The sequence below is a fragment of the Acartia tonsa genome, chromosome 14, assembly GCF_053477335.1.
Source record: "Acartia tonsa isolate MP-2025a chromosome 14, ASM5347733v1, whole genome shotgun sequence".
Lineage (NCBI taxonomy): Eukaryota > Metazoa > Arthropoda > Copepoda > Calanoida > Acartiidae > Acartia > Acartia tonsa.
The window spans coordinates 13,023,243-13,046,202 of record NC_137273.1 but is presented as its reverse complement, the minus strand read 5'-3'; the positions used below and the strand labels follow the sequence as shown (position 1 = coordinate 13,046,202).

General features: G+C 39.6%; 2 protein-coding genes across 4 annotated transcripts in view; both read left to right on the top strand.

Moving 5' to 3' along the window:
• The first annotated feature begins 518 nt into the window (after positions 1 to 518).
• Positions 519 to 15,010, top strand: LOC145306666 (uncharacterized). Of its 2 annotated transcripts, none has more exons than XM_080148962.1 (20): positions 519 to 644; positions 956 to 1,029; positions 1,619 to 1,674; positions 2,204 to 2,267; positions 2,650 to 2,706; positions 2,864 to 2,901; positions 3,224 to 3,270; positions 3,659 to 3,708; positions 4,087 to 4,156; positions 4,438 to 4,469; positions 5,005 to 5,109; positions 5,467 to 5,549; positions 5,930 to 6,055; positions 10,192 to 10,240; positions 11,268 to 11,350; positions 11,718 to 11,851; positions 12,958 to 13,053; positions 14,054 to 14,160; positions 14,405 to 14,469; positions 14,873 to 15,010. In XM_080148962.1, exons 3-20 carry the CDS (start codon positions 1,632 to 1,634, stop codon positions 14,938 to 14,940), a joined length of 1,317 nt encoding a protein of 438 aa, XP_080005088.1. In that variant the 5' UTR covers positions 519 to 644; positions 956 to 1,029; positions 1,619 to 1,631; the 3' UTR covers positions 14,941 to 15,010. The 2 variants fall into 2 exon arrangements, with proteins under 2 accessions (XP_080005088.1, XP_080005089.1); XM_080148963.1 differs by having other exon boundaries at positions 520 to 644; positions 1,619 to 1,679.
• Positions 15,011 to 15,479: 469 nt separating this feature from the next.
• Positions 15,480 to 22,960, top strand: part of LOC145306667 (uncharacterized) — a 31,136-nt gene continuing 23,655 nt past the window's right edge. For both annotated transcript variants that reach the window (XR_013875120.1, XM_080148964.1), the window contains exons 1-2: positions 15,480 to 15,635; positions 16,417 to 16,483. Coding sequence is in view for 1 of the 2 variants with exons in the window: in XM_080148964.1 (XP_080005090.1) it covers positions 15,510 to 15,635; positions 16,417 to 16,483 (193 nt within the window). In the remaining variant the exon portion in view is untranslated. The remainder of the gene's footprint in view (positions 15,636 to 16,416; positions 16,484 to 22,960) is intronic.

Genomic DNA, 22,960 nt, shown 5'->3' with positions numbered 1-22,960 from the left:
CCCTTCAGCAGGGTCAAATTTGAAAATATACACCCCTGCCTGAATGCGGAGGAACAAATTGCCCAACCCTAATTGACGACATAAATTCCCTAGTCACAATATCCACGTATTCTTTATTCAATTCAAAATTATAGGAAACGCCATGTAAAAATTCATCAAAAATCAAACTTTTTTTTTTATTTTTTCCATATAATTTATGTAAGTAAAAATGAAATGCTTTTGCTTATATTATACTTATCAGTAAGTTGTTCTAGCTTTTTTGTTAGTTTCTTGATTTCCTCTTTATATTTATAGGCTTTCAAGCAGTTTAGTATACAGCTCAAAGGAATTCTAGCTTTATTGAAGGGTTTATATTCGTAGAATGAATTTGTATTTTTTTTCTCAATGATCTACACTTAATTTAACTGGGTACTCCGCAGGTTTTGAGCACGGCATGGTTAGGGCCTCCGGCAGAAGCTAGGTAAAGGGGAATTCTCAAAACCCCTTATTTTATAATAATTCAAAAAATAAAAATGGTCAGTGACTTTGAGGAAAAGCATAATTTAAGATTTTCTAAACTTAGAATTAAAAGCAGGAGTATTCCACTAATATTTGCACACTAAGAAATAAATATTATGAAACATGTTCAAGAAATTTCTTTACAGGTTTTTTTATCATCCATTACATACCTACCCATTATATAATATACTAGCGGCTTCTTCGCCTCTAGTCTCTAGGAGCTTTGACCCAAGAGGTGATCAAAAAAAAAAATTAAGGCGAAATTCGTAAGAGGTTTTTTGGGAGGTTGGGGATGCCCCCCCCCCCCCCAAGAAAATAGTCTAAAACCACCACAGAACCAATAGGTATATTCCCTGAAGAGTAGAATCCGATCGGTTCAGCTTCTTTTAGTAACACAAAGTTCAAAAACGAAATGCCTAATATTTCAATTTGTAATGGATGAACGATGTACGAAAAGTACGCAGAAGTGTACATACAGTACAGAAGAAGTACGGTCAACCAACTCCATCTACTCATCTACATCTGTTGAAGGTAGGTATGGAGCATAACTCTTGGATCTTGTAAAGAAAACGAAGTAGCGGTTTTTTTCGTATTTTCACAGTAGCTTTTCTCCTAGGTAATTCTAGACCCTGTTCAGTGTTGGGCCTATTTCCTAACTCTGCGTTGTAATCTTTATTATTACCTATACTAAAATAACCTATAAAAAGCTACTGTTAAATACGGTGAAACCCACTACTTCGTTTTCTGTCCATGTTCCTAACTCATTTTAGTAGCGTTGCTACTCTCTAATCTAATTTGTCTTTCCGTCATCTATGGTAAAATTTTTATTTACTCCATTATGAATTACAATCTGGTAAATGTTAATTTTTCTTTCAAATAAATATCTTGATTGTTAACCCAAAGATATAATTTTATACACAAATATATTCACTCTAAGTACCTTAATTCATTAAATGCACTTTATCCAACTATCCCTCTAAATTTACTAGGCCGCTGATAAAGATAAATGCATAACATTTATAACTCACTTTTCTGAATGAACGTTTGTACCTTCCAATCAAAAGAAAACGTTCAAAGGTTTTAATGAATAGGAAGATTCTTACATATTCTGCTTGTTTAGGAAAACGAAGTTAATGTTGGAATTACACAAAATGAATTTGTTGATAGAAGAAAAAAGTTAGGAATGATTTCATTCTTTAATTATACTAGCGGCTACAACCCTTTAGGGGCCTCTAGGGGCAATTGAGGTTGGGGGGAGAGGAAGGTTAAGATTACCCCTATCCCACTCATAATTTTAGTTTAAAAATGAAAAATTTTAAAAAAGTTTTGGAGTTAAAGGACCTTTTTTTATCTAAGGGTGATTTCTTTTGGGTGGTTTGTTACCCTCCCACAAGATAGTTATAAACCTCCCAGGACCTAAGAGAAGCTACATTGTAAAAGAAAACCATATCGGTTCAGCGGTTAGCAATATCCTTCGGTACAGAGTATTAGACAGGCAGTAACAAAGACATCCTGTTTCTTTATTATATTATTCAGAATCATAGTATTTAACAAAACATCTGGTTATCTGGATTTACCCAATCAATTTGGTCTATAAAAACTTTGATTCGGCCAATGAATTTCATATTACGTAGTGACGGACGGCCAGACAGACGTACGGACATATTCTAGTAATGATTACGGAATTGAATCATTAATATTGTAGTTGAAACAATTCTATCAAGTAACAATGTAACAGGAAGAGGTTTAATAATACTGCCATCAGCTAGGTAAGTCACTTATTTTTACGGGGAGGGATGAGACATTGGGCCGAAAATTACACTGATACCTAACCAGTTTTATAACCACGTCATCGTATTCGTTTGCTAAATGATTTGCCGATGATTTGAGGTACATCCCCACTGATTTTATACAAAATTACCTTTTTTGTAGATTAAAATTGGTGGTTGTTACGTTTCGACACTCGTTACTCAACTTAATGAACGAACCAATCAAAATTCAATAAAATTCCTAAAAGTTGTTAAGCCAACAAATAAGAAAACGTTATTATAAAACTTTGGGGACTAGTCTAATAAACAATCTAATGTCCCCTCCTTCCCTGCATCGTACCAAAAATAGATATCCTACCTACCTATGTAATTTTTATTTTAGGAAAAAGTACATGGTGGACCACATTCCATACTTTTTCAGACAAGATACTGACTTTAGGAATATTCACTACATTAAAATTATTAGGCATTTACGCGACTTTTTAAAGTCTATCCTTTTACTGGTGCTTTTTAAATATCTTACCCATAACTAGATTAAAATAGTTGGAACCAAACAATCAAGATTTAAAAGTAAATGTTGTGAACTAAAAGTGTAGATACCTTACCGGATGCCTTCAACCCCAATCAGCCCTAGGTTCGTATTTTTATATACTTTTTATTCACAAAAATAAAAAATGGTGTATCTAATGCCCTGCTAAATTCTACAATCTAAAGAACTAAAAATTCGTTGCTATCATACAAAGTTCCAGTTGACTAATGATAACCCTCTCCCCCCCCCCCCCCCCCTTATATTTAAACTAAATTACAAATAAGGGTTACCCCTCCAACATATTTTTCTAGTTTTTTCTCTAAGGAGGGTAAAAAAACTTTTTATCCGCCCCCCCTCTCCCTTCCCCCCTTTAGCTGGTGATCCCTTGCAGAATATACACCCCTGTAAATATATATATTTCTTTCAGTGATTGAGTTTACTGAATCCTACATGAAATCATACCTTTTACTGAGGGTAAGTAAATTAATTTATTTTAGAAGTGTTTGAAGTAAATTTTTGGACTTTAGATGAAAATGTTACCAAAATTTTTAAAAAGACGTCTTCCCATTCGTTTATTTAAAAACTGGCTTTATTGTGTTGTTCAATCCAGCAATTTTCATACTTTTGAACATGCAACTTAATCTATAGATAGGGTAATTTTGTTAACCATTATAAGGGAAATACATTTTTGTCTTATCCCTTAAGATCCCTAGCACACACTAAAATATGAAATATGCTTAATAAAGAATTATACAAAAAACGAATTTTATAAAAAAAAAATCCTTAAAATTTGATGCAGATTTCAAATCTCCCTCTAACATTAAAATTCTTTCCAACTTGTATATCTTAATGCTTAATTTAGGAGAATACTGCTTATGAAGAGAAATGGGAAGGACCAAGATTCGGCTTCCAGTAAGTCAACATTTTAAATAATTTGCCTTTAACTTTTCTGCCTGTCAGAAATAAAGTCTATTATTATGAATTTGTATAATAAGAGGCCATTAGGGGAACTTGAAGTTATAGTTATTTGTCATATACAGACAGATTTCCATGGATATTAAAATGTAAAGTAATCAGATTAAAGCTAGTTCTGTTAGCCCCGAGAGTCTGAATGCCCGGGCTAACAAAACTGGTATTAATTTTATGATTTGTATGTTAATATTTGTGGAAAATTGTCGGTAATTTAATGCTATACATGAATTTCAGCATGAATGAGAACCGGTTCTAATCCACCGGATATTAATCGGTTTCGAAGCCATACTGGAAATAAAATGAATTTACTCTTTTCAGGGAAGCCACAGACTTTTTCGGAGTAGATGAAGTTGTTTCAATGAACTCGTTCCCAGATTTTCTGTCAAGGAAGATATAAATTTGATTATTGTTATTTATCGCATCGTATTATAGACAGCTTTCCGCGGATATTGGAATAAAACCAGTTTTGTTGGCCCCCACGAGGGGCCGAAGAAATTAATAGCTTCTAACGGCAGAATTTCAAATGAATTTGTCGTTTTTTTGCGCTTTCCCTTGGAAATTGTTTTAAATATATATAGTACCTATTTTGTAAGTATCGCTATCTGAGATTTATAGACAATACCTGCGTGAAATTTACTTGTTACATTTAAATCTTCAATGAATATCAGGTTTAGCAAAGACAGAATGAAACTTAATATGTGGTAAGTACTATATTTAATAATCCGTTCAAAAAGTAAAATGGTGTTTGAATGTGTTTGTGTCTGTCTTCTGTCAATATGAACTGAAGGATCTCGCTAAGCGCTGAACCGATATGGTTCTCTTTTTACAGTGAAACTTCTTGTTGGTCCTCGGAAAGTTTATAACTATTTTGTAAAGGTTACCTCCGCCAGCTCTAGTGAAATAGCCCATGGGGAAAATATCAACCCCTAAAAAAATGTATATATATTATCTTTTTACAAAAATTTAAAGTTAATCTTAAGTTCCCCCTAGAGGCCTCTAGGAGCATATCCGTTAATGTTGCTTTTACAAGTCTTTTTGTACCATGGGCATCTTCTCTATAACTTACTTTCGTCGGTATATCATTGTACAGCTAATAATTTTGTCAAGAAAATGGTGAGAAAAATGACTATGTCTTTAACTCATTTTTTCTGACTGTCTTTTTTTGCTCTCGTTTTTAAGTTACTTTTGATGGTTTATTAGCTTCGTTACTGTTGGATATACTCGTATTTTTTCCAGGTATGATGTAATGAGCCCACGTGACGAGGAAATCCACGCAAATATTCTAGAATTCATAAAAACACTGGGACACCACCAAAATCTGAATAACATCCATCCTTTAAGGTAAAATAAGGAAAATATTTGTTTTTCTAGGGGCGATTTCTCTTGGAGTGGTGGTAGTACCCTCCCCCATAATAGTTTTAAACATTACCAGGATCTACGAGGAGAACAATATCGATTAGGCGGTTGGGGAGATCCTGCGGTGCAGACAGACACACATACTGTTGCTATTATAAGAACCAGCAGCTAGGGACTATCTATTCGAAGCGTTTGTGAGGGTTTAGAAAAAAAAAGACTAAAACCATCTTCCCAAGATAAAATAACATAAAACCAATTCGGGACCTATCTAAAGCTTTTCCTAAATGTGTTTTCTTAAATAATATTGCAAAAAGTATTCCTACATTAGTATCTTTTATTTAGAGAAGTTTTACACGAAGTTAGAAGCATAAAATCCTCTGCTGAAATAAAACTTATGCGGAAAACTTGCGAAATCGGGGCACTAGGTATGTAATAGTTATTTCTCGCATCGTATTATAAACAGCTTTCCGCGGATATAAAAATGCGATGCTAGACATAGTTTTTTCGTGTGTATTAGAACTGTTCTTATCAACCGGATTCGAATGAATAAGAGAATAATACTTATAATTTTTCTATAACTACATAACTTCTATAACTACACAATTCGTCAATTAATTGGGGTGCTAGATCGATTCCTACATTTTTAAGTTTTCGTGATTTTCTCAACTCCTATTCAAGATAGACGGCTGAAATTATTAGGGATTGAATACTTTAATATGGATATCCATCCATAATTTTTTAGCTTCGCTACATATATGGATGTTGTCATCCTTGTTCATATTATATTTCTTAAATTTTTTTATAGGATTAAAGAAAACCTTAGCTTCCACAAAATCATTATCAACAGAACTAGATTATTTGGCCACCATTGATTATTATTCCAAGATGGGAGGGGCAAATTTTCTAGCCTACCCTCCCGTTGTTGCCACAGGTAGTGTTTTATAATGGATATATTATCACTTGGATGTTACAACCAGTGTTTCAGGTTCTCTAATAAAGTGAAACTCATAGCGGGCTAAATTAACGTTTTCCCCCATCCAAATAAGAAAATTACAGCTATTTAAAAGGGGGACGTAACTGAAGCTTTTTTGATGCTGGGGGGGGGGGTTTTCTCCGGAACCACTTGATGAACCGTGCAAATTTTTTGGACTTAAGCTTTTAGGGGTATGAACATCTTATGGTTTTAAAGTCCACCCCCTACCCTCACCCCCTAGCCCCCCGGGGCTCAAAACCCCCCTAAAAATGAACCTAACCTTAATTTTCTCAGATACCATTTGACCAATAGGGATGATTTCTTAAACATAAGCTTTTATGGTTATAAACTAACTTCTAGATTAGAAGTCACCCCCCTGCTGCCAACCCCTAGCCCTCCGGGGCTCCAAAAAACCCTAAAAATGAACCTAACTTTAATTTTCTCAGAAACCATTTGACCAATAGGGATGATTTCTTAAACTTAAGCTTTTATGGTTATAAACTAACTTTTAGATTATAAGTCACCCCCCTGCCGCCAACCCCTAGCCCTCTGGGGCTCAAAAAAATCCTAAAAATGAACCTAACCTTAATTTTCTCAGAAACCATTTGACCAATAGGGATGATTTCTTAAACTTGAGCTTTTATGATTATAAACTAACTCCTAGATTAGAAGTCACCCCCCTGCCGCCAACCCCTAGCCCTCCGGGGCTCCAAAAAAACAAAAAAATAGACCTAACTTTAATTTTCTCAGAAACCATTTGACCAATAGAGATGATTTCTTAAACTTAAGCTTTTATGGTTATAAACTAACTTCTAAATTATAAGTCACCCCCCTGTCCCAAACCCCTAGCCCTCCGGGGCTCAAAAAAATCCTAAAAATGAACCTAACCTTAATTTTCTCAGAAACCATTGAACAATAGGGATGATTTCTTAAACTTAAGCTTTTATGGTTATAAACTAACTTCTAGATTATAAGTCACCCCCCTGTCCCAAACCCCTAGCCCTCCGGGGCTCAAAAAAATCCTAAAAATGAACCTAACCTTAATTTTCTCAGAAACCATTGAACAATAGGGATGATTTCTTAAACTTAAGCTTTTATGATTATAAACTAACTCCTAGATTATAAGTCACACCTCTGCCTCCAACCCCTAGCCCTCCGGGGCTCAAAAAAACCCTAAAAATGAACCTAACTTAATTTTCTCAGAAACCATTTGACCAATAGAGATGATTTCTTAAACTTAAGCTTTATGGTTATAAACTAACTTTTAGATTATAAGTCACCCCCCTGCCGCCAACCCCTAGCCCTCCGGGGCTCAAAAAACCCTAAAAATGTACCTAACCTTAATTTTCTCAGAAACCATTTGACCAATAGAGATGATTTCTTAAATTTAAACTTTTATGCTTATAAACTAACTTTAGTTTAGAAGTCAACCCCCTGCCGCAAACCCATAGCCCTCCGGGGCTCAAAAAAACTCTAGAAATGAACCTAACCTTAATTTTCTCAGAAACCATATGATCAATACGTCAGATTTCTAGGACTTTTATTGTTTAGAAGTCACCCCCCTGCCGCTAACCAATAGCCCTCCAGGGCTTCAAAAACCCTAAAAATGAACCTAACCTTAATTTTCTCAGAAACCATTCGACCAATAGAGATGATTTCTTAAACTTAAGCCTTTATGGTTATAAACTAGCTTTTGGTATAGAAGTCACCCCCCTGCCGCTAACCACTAGCCCTCCGGGTATAAAAAAAACATAAAAATGAACCTAACCTCAGAAACCATTCAACCAATAGAGATGATTTCTTAAACTTAAGCCTGTATGGTTATAAACTAGCTTTTGGTATAGAAGTCACCCCCCTGCCGCTAACCACTAGCCCTCCGGGGTTAAAAAAAAACATAAAAATGAACCTAACCTTTATTTTCTCAGGAACCATTTGACTAATAGAGATGATTTCTTAAACTTAAGCTTTTATGCTTATAAACTAACTTGTAGTTTAGAAGTCACCCCCCTGCCGCCCACCCCTGGCCCTCCAGGACTCCAAAAAAAAAAAAAATGAACCTAACCTTAATTATCTCAGAAACCATTTGATCAATAGAGATGATTGCTTAAACTTAAGCTATAATGCTAATAAACTAACTTCTAGTTTAGAAGTCAACCCCCTGCCGCCAATTCCTAGCCCTCCGGGGCTCAAAAACCTTAAAAATGAACCTAACCTTAATTTTCTCAGAAACCATTTGATCAATAGAGATGATTGCTTAAACTTAAGCTTTTATGCTTATAAATCAACTTTTAGTTTAGAAGTCTTCCCACTCCTGCCGCCATCCCCTAGCCCTCCTGGGCTTAAAAAAACCCTAAAAATGAACCTAACTAATTTTCTCAGAAACCATTTGATCAATAAAGATGTTTTTTTATGTGTATAAACTACTTTTTTGTTTGGCAGATATATGGTTATAAACTAAATTTTATTTTAGAAGTCACCCACCCCATAGCCCCCCTGGGCTCAAATACCCCCTAAAAAATATACTTTAGCTTAAATTTCCAGTAATTTTAACATGCTTTTAGAGAAATAACCTAATCTCAGTTTTCTCAGGAACCGCATTATTAAATCATCCCTATTGGTCAAATGGTTTCTGAGAAAATTAAAGTTAGGTTCATTTTTAGGGTTTTTTGATCCCCGGAGGGCTAGCGGTTGGCGGCAGGGGGTGACTTATAATCTAGGAGTTAGTTTATAACCATTAAAGCTTAAGTTTAAGAAATCATCCCTATTGGTCAAATGGTTTCTGAGAAAATTAAGGTTAGGTTCATTTTTAGAATTTTTTTGAGCCCCAGAGGGCTAGGGGTTGGCGGCAGGGGGGTGACTTATAATCTAGAAGTTTGTTTATAACCATAAAAGCTTAAGTTTAAGAAATCATCCCTATTGGTCAAATGGTTTCTGAAAAAATTAAAGTTAGGTTCATTTTTAGGGTTTTTTGGAGCCCCGGGGGGGCTAGGGGTTGGCGGCAGGGGGGTGACTTCTAATCTAGAAGTTAGTTTATAACCATAAAAGCTTAAGTTTAAGAAATCATCCCTATTGGTCAAATGGTTTCTGAGAAAATTACAGTTAGGTTCATTTTTAGGGTTTTTTGGAGCCCTGGAGGGCTAGGGGTTGGCGGCAGGGGGGTGACTTCTAATCTAGAAGTTAGTTTATAACCATAAAAGCTTAAGTTTAAGAAATCATCCCTATTGGTCAAATGGTTTCTGAGAAAATTAAAGTTAGGTTCATTTTTAGGTTTTTTGGAGCCCTGGAGGGCTAGGGGTTGGCGGCAGGGGGGTGACTTCTAATCTAGAAGTTAGTTTATAACCATAAAAGCTTAAGTTTAAGAAATCATCCCTATTGGTCAAATAGTTTCTGAGAAAATTAAGGTTAGGTTCATTTTTAGAATTTTTTTGAGCCCCGGAGGGCTAGGGGTTGGCGGTAGGGGGGTGACTTCTAATCTAGAAGTTAGTTTATAACCATAAAAGCTTAAGTTTAAGAAATCATTCCTATTGGTCAAATGGTTTGAGAAAATTAAAGTTAGGTTCATTTTTAGGGTTTTTTGGAGCCCCGGAGGGCTAGGGGTTGGCGGCAGGGGGTGACTTCTAATCTAGAAGTTAGTTTATAACCATAAAAGCTTAAGTTTAAGAAATCATCCCTATTGGTCAAATGGTTTCTGAGAAAATTAAGGTTAGGTTCATTTTTAGGGGGGTTTTGAGCCCCGGGGGGCTAGGGGGTGGGGGTAGGGGGTTGACTTTGAAACCATAAGATGTTTATACCCCTAAAAGCTTAAGTCCAAAAAATTTGCACGGTTCATCAAGTGGTTCCGGAGAAAACCCCCTTTAAAAGTAGGGATTTTTGTAGTATAATATAAAAGAGATTATATTGTCGGATATCCGGCCAGGCGGCCATATATTAAAAATGGTCAGATAACCCTAATACTCTCATTCCTTTGCTGAAAAACATTTAATACTTGGTTGGTTTTAAGTATCATTGGTGTTGTAAATGTACAACAATATTTCGTTCATTGCCTTACCCTTAAGATTACTGATATTATATATATGTACATGATTATATTTAAGGTGACAATGCAAACACAATTCACTATATTGCCGCCAGTGATAAAGTCAGGTAAACTTATATTATGTTGTAAGTTGTAAATATTATATGCAAGCATATCTTATTACACAAAGTAGTAATTTTTTGTCTGAAGCTTAAGATTTTAAAAACTACTGAACTGATTTAATTCTCCTTTTTAGGGAAGCTTCACATAGGTCCTGGGATGGTTTTATTCTATTTTATTTTAGATGCAAGCCCAAAAATGGTTTGACTATTTTTCTAACTCCTTGCACTATAAAGTACCTAGATACTAGGGGCGCAGCCGCTAGTATTTTATCAAGTACTAGTATTAGGAAATATAAGTTGGAAGGAATTTTAATTTTAGAAGAAGATTTGAAATCTGTATTAAATTTTAAGGATTTTTAATAAAATTCGTTTTTTGTATAATTCTTTATCTAAGAGCGGAAATACAATTTAAGTTCATAAAGTGGATTGGAAACTACCTGCGCTCTAATTGGTTGAATGTTGTGCGACACTTAAGCTTCTCCAATCAGAGCGCAGATAATTTTCAATCCACCAATCACAGATGACAAAATTAATCAACTTAAATTGTATTTTCGCTTTTAGATAAAGAATTATACAAAAAACGAATTTTATAAAAAAAAATCCTTAAAAGATGCAGATTTCAAATCTCCCTCTAACATTAAAATTCTTTCCAACTTATATATCTTAACTAGTATATTGAATACTTTGTATAAAATAAAAACAACAGTTTTGTCCATAAGTACCGCAAAGAGAGTTTTAGAACAGATGTTTATTTGTCATAACAAAGAAAAGAGAGAGAGAGAGAGAATATACAAAAAAAAAATCAAAGAAAATGATCTCTTTTGAGTTGTGACCGCCAGATAGACAAACTAAATAATGTACAGACTAGATGAGGAATCTTCTCTAAAAAATTCCAGATTTCTATCTTTAGTAGCAGCCGAGAAAATTACATTTTTCCAGTAGCGTCACAGACTGACTGACTGACCGACGGACAGACAGACTAAGTGAATTATATTGTGTTAAGCCTTGAATATTGGCATTTTTATTATTTTAGTTCTGGTGATTTGATGTTGATGGACGCTGGGTGTGAATATCACGGGTATTCAAGTGATATCACCAGAACTTGGCCTGTCTCAGGTGAGGGACATAAAAACGTAAATTACACTGGTACCCAGTTTCATTAACTGTATACCTATCTTGTTTTTGATATGCTTATTAACATATTTGCCTTAGTTTGCAAGAATTAAAGGGATAAGACAATGACCGATAAATTGATGTACATCCCCTATGATGGTACACAAATTACCCATTCTGTAGATAACTACTTTTGGTTGAAACGCTGAGACACCCAACTTAATGAAGCAACCAATCAAAATCCATGAAAGTTCCCAAAATTGATGAGTCAACGAATAAGAAAACGTTATTCAAAAATTTTGGGGACTAGTGTGATATACAACCCATTGTCCTCTCTCTCTCTGCCTGGTTTGACTATGAATATTTTTAGGTGAATTTACTGAAGTGCAAAAAGTTCTGTATGACATTGTGTTAGAATGCCAAGAAACTTTGATAAAATCCATAAGACCTTATGAAACATGTATTGACCAACTGTATCGACTTATGCTGGTGGAACTATGTAAGGTAAGCTATAGCGTAAACTTTAACTCGGATGATAACAACCATAAAAGCGAAGCTCCAAAATCAGACCAAAGGACAAACGAACGTTAATTTATAAGTCTAAATAAAGTTGTACATAAATTTGTTTCAAAATTGTGTAAAAAGGATACTGTAAAAGGACATACTTTCATTTCTAGAGATGCCACGCTTATAATATTGTAGGCGTCCAAGCTTTTTTATTTGGGGGGGTGGGGGTAAAATTTTGAAAATAAAAATTTTGGGGGGGTAATCTTTATTTCATAGAGACATTTTTTTTATTTTGGGGGGGGGTTAATAATTGAAAATCCAAAATTTTGGGGGTGCCTACGGCACCCCCAAATCACCCCATTACCCCCCCCCCCATGGACGTCTATGCTTTGTTGTCTTAGGAATCATTATCAGAAGAGTAGGACAAAAAATTCTTGCCAAAATAGTCCAGCCAGTTTTAAATGGAAGTATGGACTTTATGGTAATAATTATAGAGTTTCTACGCTTTCTAAATCGTACCTAGTTGTCAAGGGAATTACCATGCAAAGTCTAAAATTGTAGGACAATTCTAAAAAGAGCTAACCGTTACGGACAGACGGAGATATCCTAGATAATTAGTGTCGGACCGTCCGTCCGTAACGGATAGCTTTTTTCGTTAATTTAGGCATGTTATAATTGTTCTATTGATTTTAAACTTTGCATGGTGATTCCTGTAGTAGTTAGGTACGGTTTAGAAAGCGTAGCAACTCTATAATCATTACCAGAATGTCCATACGTCCATTTTAAACATGTTGATTTTTTTACTTTTTTAACAACAAATTTTTATGTGATCTAATTATCCGATTGATCTGATTTTTGGTATACTGATTCCTAGGACAACAAAGTACAATATAAGCGAAGCAACTCTTTAATCAAGTCCTAAAAATGTATGTATGTCCATAAATTTTAGTCTGTATCAAGCAGTTTTTCCACAAATTTACTTACAAGTTTGCTTCGACTCTTATATATTTATATTCTGATTATTCAATTTTGTGTTAATGTTCGTTTGTCTTACCGTTTCTGTGCTTCGCTTTTATGGATGTTGTCATCCTTGTTTTTTTCAGAGTTTACAGACAGCTGGAATCATAGATGAGCAGGAACAATCATCAGCACTAAGATTTGTTCACTTGTACTGTCCCCATAATGTTGGTCATCATTTGGTGAGTACTTAGTTTTGTACATTTTGTACTGTAATAAAATGTAGAATATAACAAGGATGACAACATCCATAAAAGCGAAGCTCTGAAACAGTAGGACAAACGAACATTAACACTTGTAGAGTGCCAGAACTGAATAATCATAATATAAATGTATAAAAGTCGAACGAAACAAAATTGTAAGTAAATCTTCTAAAAAGCTGCTTAAATACAGGATATTTTTAAAGGACATATTTACATTTATAGGACTTGATTATAGAGATGCTTTGCTTTTAACAATGTAATTTGTTGTCCTAGGAAACAGTATTCCAAAAATCAGACCAATCAGATAATGTTATCCCATAAAAATTTAATGTTAGGAAAGTTAAAAGGCAACATTTTCAAATAGACGAATGGACTTTCTAGTAACGATTATAGAGTTGCTTCGCTTTCTATTTCGTACCTAACTCATATATGAAACATCATGCAAAGTTTTAAATCGATAGGACAATTCAAACTTGCTTTAACAAACGAAAAGAGCTATCCGTTATAGCTTTGCTTTTAATTATACATGTTAACATATACACGACAAAGTTTGAAATGAACAAGTTTTGACGTAACTTTGCCGGCAAACCAAACGTCAGCTGATTATGTAGATAGCAGACGACTCCATGGACTAAATCTATTTGTGTATTGGAAATAAATGACCATAGACACAATATTTTACACAATGAATTATTTTTAATAATGTAATTTCATTGCAAGAGTAAGAAAATTTGATTTTCAGGTTGTTTTCATAGATAGACGGCAGATTTTTTTTGACTCTCACATTGTTGAAATTTGGGAAGATATTTGATTTTTCTCGTGAATATTCCTATGAACAAAGACCTTCTACTCAAAAAAAACATAAATGGTCCGTAATGCAATGCACGTGCATTTCAATACTATAAAATTCAATGAAACCAATTTAAGTTAGTGTACACTATTCATGATGTCATCCTTGTTAATTGATTGATTGATTAAGGGTATGGATGTGCACGATTGTGCAGAGCTGAGTAAGACCAAGGCCCTGCTTCCTGGCAATATCATAACCATAGAACCTGGACTCTACATAAGGAAAACATTTGACAGGTATATATTAGACATCCGTACATTTTTTAGTCTGTCCTTCAGTCTGTAACGCTATGAAGGAAATGTGATTTTCTCGAACTATTGAATATAGACAGCTGGAATTTTCTGTAAAGATTCCTAAAGCATATGTACATTTGGTCTATACATTTTGTCCGCCTGTCAGTCCTAATCTCCCATTTGAGGGCCTAAACTTTTGGGTAGGTACTCTTGAATACAAAATTGATAATTTGCTTATTTATTTAAGGGCCCCAATAGAATTTCGCGGACAAGGATTGAGAATAGAAGACGATATTTTGATTACTGACTCAGGTAATCCTTATTAAAAAATAACAGAAAATCTGTTTGTGTGTACCGAAGGATCTCGCTAACCGCTGAACCGATATGGTTCTCCTGTACACCCATATACATACACTTTATTCCTGAAAATGTCAGGATGGATTTATATTATTTTATAAAAAGACTTTTAGATTATTCATCTATCTGCTTATAGGATATGTCGTATTATGTGATTTATTTACAATACCTGCATAAAATGTATCTGGACAATTAAAATCATCTTCTCTTACTAAGAACTGTTCTTATTCTATTTGAACTACGATTCTTTGACTTGTATATTTGTCTGATTTAAAAAAAAAGTATTAAACTTGTCATCGAAAACATATTTTGAGATAGACATTTTGAATCATATTTTGAAAATCAATTTGTATTTTAGGCTGTGAGGTGTTAACGAATGGTTGTCCAAAATCAAGACAAGAAATAGAAGCTCTCATTAATTCATAGAAACTTTAAAAAAAAAAAAAATTTTCTCATATGAAGGATACATTTTTAACGAGAGGATATCCAATCCAAGCTATTAAATTTTCAGGGAGATAATATAAATAAGATAAAGAGTCCTGCATTTTTTTTCTAGTTTCCCCTTTCCTTGCTTAAAAAAAGGAGGGGAAAAAATAAAAAAAATTGCAGCAGGGGAAGAAAAATTTCGGCTAATTTGGGTGTTGGGAGGTTCCATCCACCCCACCCCTCCCTCATTGAATGATTGTTTTTAAAAGAATAAGAAAATCAATTTGGATGGGGTTTAAAACTTGATTGACAATAATAATCGTCCAATGTGATTCTTTAGTCTAAAATACACAAATTCAAAAATTTTCATGTTTTACTGCCTTAAAATAATAGCAGACTTATATACAAGAAGCATATAACATAGATGATAAGATTTTCTTTTCGAAAATTTAAACATCATATTTTAAAATAATTTATTAGGTAGGTAATCAAAACTGTTTTGTCAAAATAATTTTATCTTTTATTTTTCTATTTTCAGACAGAAAAGCCTTTAAAAAGGCGCGAAAAAAATGAGTCTAAGATTTTTATTGCAACAGCGGGTTCCCAGATTTTTTGTACGACGACATTTTGCAACGTCTATGAAGGAGTATGAATCCTTGTATGATTTATTAGAAGTGGATCCTAGTTGTACTAAGGTAAGGTTAGGGTTATGATAAGAAAACGAAGTAGAGGATTTCGTCGTATTTTCACAGTAGCTTTTCTCCTATTTCTAGCCCCTGCAGGGGACTCTAACCCTGCGGAGCAATTATGAACATTTACTTTACCTAACCTATCAAAAGCAACTGTGAAAATACGAGGAAACCCACTTCTTCGTTTTCTTTCCATGATCCAAAATTTGTTTATGCTGGATAAAATTTCTCGAAAGAAGCGAAAATGTGTACACGTTATTACCAATAATATGGCCGAATATTTCATTGAATATTGTATTGGTTCAATTAATGAGAAGGTATCGAGATCAACAGATCTATTGTATAGATGTATATACAGACAATTACCTCCCTTCCTTTTTCAATGACCTTTTTCGTCTGCTTTTAAATTATTTGTTGCTACTTGTATTAATATAAGCGACACCATTGGTTGATTTTCAATGACCCAATAGAAAGGTTGCACAAGGTGGTTGCGATGGGGAGATACAGTTATTTAACCCTTTCTCTCTCTACTGTTTTACTCTAATTCGAGATCTAAACTTATTGCGATTAGATACTACATATATTTTTAAAGGATATAATTTTCTGAATTGGTGGGTGAAGTTAAAAATAAGTGTATTTTTTAAAACGACAAAAATGAAAGGATGTCTTTTTTACTAATATTTTAAAATTAATATTCTCTGAACTCAAGCACAAGTGTTCATGTTCGTTTGTCCTACCGACTTCAATAAGACCTTTGCTTTTCTTGATGTTGATATCCTTGTTTCAGACTGAGATCCGAGAGGCGTGGCTCAAACTTTCTATGAAATATCATCCTGATTTAAATAAAGACTCAGGAAACCATTTATTAATATGTTAAATTCACTGAGTGAAAAGTCTTTAATACTTCTTAGTTATTTATTGAAATATATTTTGGTGAACATGGCACACTCTTCACTTCAGTCTTGTAGTATAGCTGGATGTTAAATGTAAACACCTAAAAGTTACAATTAGTTACATAGAAAAGGTTTTACAGTAGATTGTTTAATAGATTGTTTAATAGATTGTTCAATAGATTGTCCAATAGATTGTCCAATAGATTGTTCAATAGATTGTTCATTAGATTGTTCATTAGATTTTTCCATAGATTTTTCAATAGATTGTTCAATAGATTGTTCAATAGATTGTTCATTAGATTGTTAAATAGATTGTTCAATAGATTGTTCAATAGATTGTTCAATAGATTGTTCAATAGATTGTTCAATAGATTGTTCAATAGATTGTTCAATAGATTGTTCAATAGATTGTTCAATAGATTGTTTAATAGACTGTTCAATAGATTGTTTAATAGATTGTCCATTAGATTGTTCAATAGATTGTTTAATAGATTGTTTAATAGATTGTTTAATAGATTGTTTAATAAATTGTTTAATAAATTGTTCAATAGATTGTTCAATAGATTGTTCAATAGATTGTTCAGTAGATTGTTCAGTAGATTGTTCAGTAAATTGTTCAATAGATTGTTCAATAGATTGTCAATACATTGTTCAATAGATTGTTCAAAAATTCCTTAGTGAATTTAGCAGGAAAAATACTTTACTAAGATGTTTTAATTTAGGCCTTTCTTAATCGCTTACTATGATGTAATGTGGTAATACGACACCCAGACGGACAGGCAGTTTACAGAGTTGCTTCGCTGTGACTTATGATAACAAACCCCCTGCACTAATCTTATTATATCACCATCTATCTCATGACCGCTGTTGACCCCGCAACCCAGCGGTCAAACTGGCCTGCCTAAATGTGGGGAGGGGACTCAAACATGCAACTATCACGCGTCCCTCACGCGCTTATATAACCGGGAGGCGCTGCCTCCCCTTTTACCACCGCTGCCCCCACAGCCTGTCTACCGCCGGGAGCTAAGCCCTAGCGTCCCACACCCCCTTCAAACCTAACCATTGTTATAATCTGTTGTATATATATAGTAAACATTGCTTGTAAATATTATTCAGTTTAAATATATAATTTCTGTATGATTGAATCCTGCTTGTTTGTTTGGTAGAATAATTAAAGGCTAGGGCTCGTTGAATCCGAACTCGTTACCCCGTGGGCCGAGAACGCTCGGCTTACCAGAACTTGGTGTCAGCGTGTTTCAATCGAGCCTTACAGAAACTAGCCTATTCTACCTCTGATTGGACCCTTTGGCAAGTAAGGGGACAATCAGCCGCCAACTGAGAAGCCAACTGACCCGTGAGACGGCCTTTTTAGGTCGAATTTCCATCATTTTGAACGCAATATGTGGGCCTCTGGCCTACGGCAAGCAGATTTAGCCTGCTAAAAGCGCCAGTTAAGACGCTTTTTCCGTGCCGTGTAGGAGTAGCGCTAGGTGCGCAGCCACGGCAATCGGATAATTTAGCTCAGACGGCTACAGAACTGAGTCTAAATTGGCAAGTGTAGCTGGGACAAGCCCCAGGACACCCAGGCCAAACCTACGAGACAGACAGCTGGGTGCTGGTCTCCTTAAGAAGGCAATGTGTGGCTGCGAAGCTTCAGCACACAAGTAAGCCCTACCACTGCGACGGATAGCAGATTTTGAGCCACAGGCACGGCAGGACGGGACATTCCCTGCCGCTGCCTCCCAGGATTCGAACCCGAGGCGCTGCAGGACGGGCCATTCCCTGCCGCCATTTTCGGGATTCGAACCAGCGGCGCTGTAGGACGGGTCATTCCCTACCGCCGTCACCCCTCTGAACCTTGCAGGACGGACATTCCCTGCTGCCAGTGCTTCCAGAATCACACCTAGAGCTCCTAGTGATAACAACACATAAGTGTGTATAAATGTCAACCAAGTGATAAAAATAAATATAAAATTGTTGACCCAGTGATAATTAATAAGCTCTAGTGATTCGAAACTACAGTCTAAGCCACCATGGTAAGCGATACCACCATAGCTGCGGTTCGGCCACCACCGAAGTTTCTGCCAACCCCAGCCGAACGAGAGGCCCCCTTGTCTCAAGGGCAGGACCTCCACTTCCCCTGCCATGTCAGGGTGAGGTTTCCTACTCCTGACCCTGCCCAGCATGTACAGGTTGATGCCATGATCGATTCTGGCAACCGTGTACCAGGGTCTGCTGTAATTTCTGAGCACCTCATGCACGCGATGGGCGTGCAACGCATGTTGATTCCGGACAACACCCAAATCCTGACTGCTAACGAGGAAGGCCAGCCCCTCCAGGTAATAGGAAAATTAAAAGAGTTATATATGGCAGTCTCACACACCCTTATACTCCATCTATACCACGTGACTGTGGTCCGGAACCTCTCACACCCTCTGAACCTAGGAGGGTATTTTCTCAAGGAGTTCGGAACTAGGCTATGTTTCGACATGCAACCACCTTGCTTGTGGGTGCGTGGGGAGTTTATCCCACTCCGTGGCGTCCCCATTGACCGGGAGACAGCCGAGAGAGAGCTAAGTTATGAGGGGCCTCTGCCAGGCCCCCTGCCCGAGCAGCCGCGTGTGGTTGAGAAAGGCACACACTGGGTGGACGCTGAGCTCAACGCACACAAGGGAGCTAACCTGCTAGCCATGGGGTTGCCCCCAGTGCCCAAGGTGCCGAGGGAGAGCCTGCCAACAACGTTCCCTGAGATTGCCAGCCCTCCAGAACCAATCTTCTCCGCCGACACCTTTATCAATGGCCAGCCGTGTCCACCTGGCCCCCTCTACCTGGGACCTCCAGCCAGTCCACCAGCCAAGCCCGAGTCCAGACCCGTCAAGTCGCGGTCTGATGTACCCGGAGCCACACTCAACTCTCAGGCCTCAGCCTCTCCCGGCGCCGTGCCCGTCAAGTCGTGGCCGGCTGCCTCCGGAACCATGCATGGCTCCGCTACCTCAGCCTCTCCGAGCGCCGAGCCCGTCAAGTCGCGGCCGGACGCCCACGGAGCCAAGGCTGGACCCAGCACTTTGGCCTCTCCCAGCGCCGAGCCCGTCAAATCGTGGCCGGACGCCCTCGGAGCCACACCTGGCTCCGACACGTCAGCCCCTCCAGAAGCCGAGCCCGTCAAGTCGCGGCCGGTGGATCCCGGAGCCAAAGCTGACCCCGCACCAGCCACGTATAGGCTAAGCGCTGTCACTCCAACTGATGGCCAGCCACCCCAGCTCCGCACAGCCAAGCGGGTGGTCCTGCCTGGCCGCGGGGTCATGGCGGTCCCTGTTGAGCTAGTAGGCCATCGCACCAAGGATGCCATCCAACTAGCTGCCCCAGAACAGAGGTTTGGGGAGGATCTTGTTATCCCAGAGGGCCTGTATGCCCACAGGCCTGGCTCCGCCACTGTGTTTAGAGTACTGGTGGTAAATGAAGGGGAGATGCCCCTCTTGCTGGATGCTGGCCTCCCAGTGGCTGGGGAGCTGGTCAAACCTGACATTCTAGAGGTCTCTGATACGCCTCCCCCGCGTCTCCACTCGTTCCAAGAGCCTGCTGAGCCTCCAGAAATGCAGGAGTTGTGGGAGGCCCTGGAGATGGAAGACAATGAGTTCCTACGCAAGGACCCCTTGCTCAAGAAGGAGGTCTGGACTATGTTGTCAGAATACAGAGACGTCTTCTCCAATTCTACCCCCGGCTGCACAGATGTGGTTGAGTTGCAGCTGCGCCTCAAGCCAGGGACCCAGCCGATCCGCCAGAGATTTAGGGATCTGAACCCGCGGCAAGAGGCTGAACTGGAGAAACAACTGGACACCTGGCTACAGGAGGGAGTTATAGAGCCGTCAGACTCCGCCTGGAGCAGCCCCCTGGTGCCCATCAAGAAGAAGGACGGGAGCACCCGCTGGGCCGTCGACTACAGAGCCCTCAACAAGTGCCTGGAACTGGACAGCTACCCCCTGCCTAGGATCCAGCAGTTGGTAGAACGGGCTGGAGGGCACCGTGTCTACAGTGCTTTAGACGCGGTGGCCGCATACTACACCATCCGTGTGTCCGAGGACAGCCGGCCCTTCACCGCCTTCACCACCCCCAGGGGCTTGTATCAATGGAAAAGGATGCCCTTTGGCCTGGCTACGGCACCGTCTGTCTATTCCAGGTTTATTGCAGGGGTCCTAAACCCACTAGGCACAGCCAACCTCCAGTCATACCTTGACGACGTCCTGACCTTCCACCAGGATACCTGGGCCCACCTGGCCAGGCTCCGAGAGGTCTTGGAAGCCCACCGCAGGGGAGGAATCCGCCTCAAGCCAGCCAAGACCAAGCTGTTCCGATCCAAGGTGGATTATCTGGGCCACACCCTCAGCCGTGAGGGGATAGCCATGCAGGAGGACTATATTGACCGTATCCTGGACTGGCCAGCCCCCAGCACCCCCAAGGATTTGCTGGCGCTGCTGGGGTTCTTTGGATACTACCGCCTGTTCATCCCAGAGTATGCAGACCTCACCTACGAGATGAATCGGCAGAAGACGGCCAAGACCCTAACCTGGACGCCTGAGATGGAAGCCCAGCTGCTGCAACTCAAGGACAAGTTCCGCAAGGCCCCCATCCGAGCGCCGCCCAGGTTTGATTTGCCAGCGGTGTTCCAGCTCACCACAGACTTCAGCAGCCGCGCCATCTCTGCCATACTGAGTCAATGTCAGGATGGCAAGGAGAGGCTGATTGCCGCCGTGGGGCGCAAGACAACCGACCCTGAGACGCGCTACCCGTCCTGGAAGGGAGAGATGGCCGCCATTATGTATGGGATCCGAAAATTCCACGGCATCTTGTCCTACCGCAGCTTCCAGATCAACACTGATTCCTCAGCCTTGCTACAGATGAAATCACTGAACACATCCACAGGGTTGGTGGCCCGCTGGCAGGAGGAGCTAGCGGCCTTAGACTTTACCGTCTGCCACCGGCCTGGCACCCAGAATACCAACGCCGACGCCCTCAGCCGCCGGGAAGATGCCAACATGCCAACGGCTAGCGCCGAAGAATTAGCAGAGCAGGCTGAGTATATCCACAACCTTTGCCAGCTAGGGGAGTCCGCAGCTAGCCGGCCCCCTGCCGCCCGACTGGATCCAGCTACAGTATTGGAGGCCCAGACACAGGACCCCCTTCTGCTCCGTGACCGCCAATGGGTGGCTGATGGCAAAGCCCCAACTAAGGCTGAGCTGCGTGGCAAGGAACGAGACGAGCAGCAGTACGCCAGCCGCTTCCCAGCCCTGGGGCTTGACGAGCATGGCTGCCTCACCACCACTGACCAGACCCTGACAGGGGAGAGGACAAGATACCTGCTGCCTTCGGCCCTCCAGCAGGACGCGTTCTTTCTAGCCCATGGGACCCCCATGGCTGGGCACTTTGGGATGGACGCGACTATCGCCCGCGTTGCCATGCACTTCTGGTGGCCCAACCTGGCCCGTGACATCCGTCTGATGGTACAGACTTGCCCTGAGTGTGTCCAGAAGGTTACCAAGGAGAGACTGAAGCAAGGGATCCACGTGCCCTCCCGCCAGGGGTATCCACAGCAAGTCCTATTTATCGACCTGGTGGGGCCACTGCCAGAGACCCCAGCTGGGAACCGCTATATCCTCACCTGCCAAGATGGGTTCAGCCGGTTTGTCAGCCTCTACGCCATCCCCAACAAGCGCACTCTCACGGTGGCTGAGACCCTGTTGCACCGCCACCTGGCCACGTTCGGATGCCCCCTGAAGATCCATTCCGACAATGGAATGGAATTTACCGGCCAAGTATTCCAGGAACTGGCCTCCAGGCTTGAGATTGGCCTGACACATCCACCACCCTACAACCCGCAGTCCAACCGAGTGGAGAGGTTTCATAGGACGCTCAACACAGGCATGCGCCTGTTCCTAGACAGAGACGATAACAACTGGGAGCCCCACCTGCCTGCCATCGCCTTCGCATACAACACCAAGGCCTGCAGATCCACTGGCGTGACCCCGTTCCTGGCCTTCTTTGGGAGAGAGGCCAAACTTCCGGTGGACATGGTACTACGGCTGCCAGAGACCGAATATGCTTCAGTTCCAGCCAACGTCCAAGCTCTCTTGCAGCGCTACTATGCAGTGTATGATGCCATCCAGCAGAAGGAGGAGGGAGCCATCCGGAGGAGCGCGGCAGCTTACGAAGGCACGGCCAAGTATGAGGTTGGAGACTTGGTCTGGTACCTGGCCCCCCGCCTGGTGCCAGGGAAGGCAGCCAAGATTACCAAGAGATGGACTGGCCCCTGGAAAGTAGTGAGGCAAGCTACAGAAGTCCATTATGTCATCAAACCTGCCTCTCCAGTAGCCAGGATCTCAGAAGTTACCGCGCATGTAGGCCGACTGCGCAAATACACTGGAGATGTGACTGCCCACCAGA

What these genes read in the sequence shown, in the direction of transcription:
- LOC145306666 (XM_080148962.1), top strand. Translation starts at nt 1,632, where the DNA reads ATGTTGGAATTACACAAAATGAATTTGTTGATAGAAGAAAAAA. An exon ending in TTTGTTGATAGAAGAAAAAA is followed by an intron (nt 1,675 to 2,203) that starts GTTAGGAATGAT and finishes TTAATATTGTAG; the next exon opens with TTGAAACAATTCTATCAAGT. An exon ending in TCCCAGATTTTCTGTCAAGG is followed by an intron (nt 4,157 to 4,437) that starts AAGATATAAATT and finishes ATGAATATCAGG; the next exon opens with TTTAGCAAAGACAGAATGAA.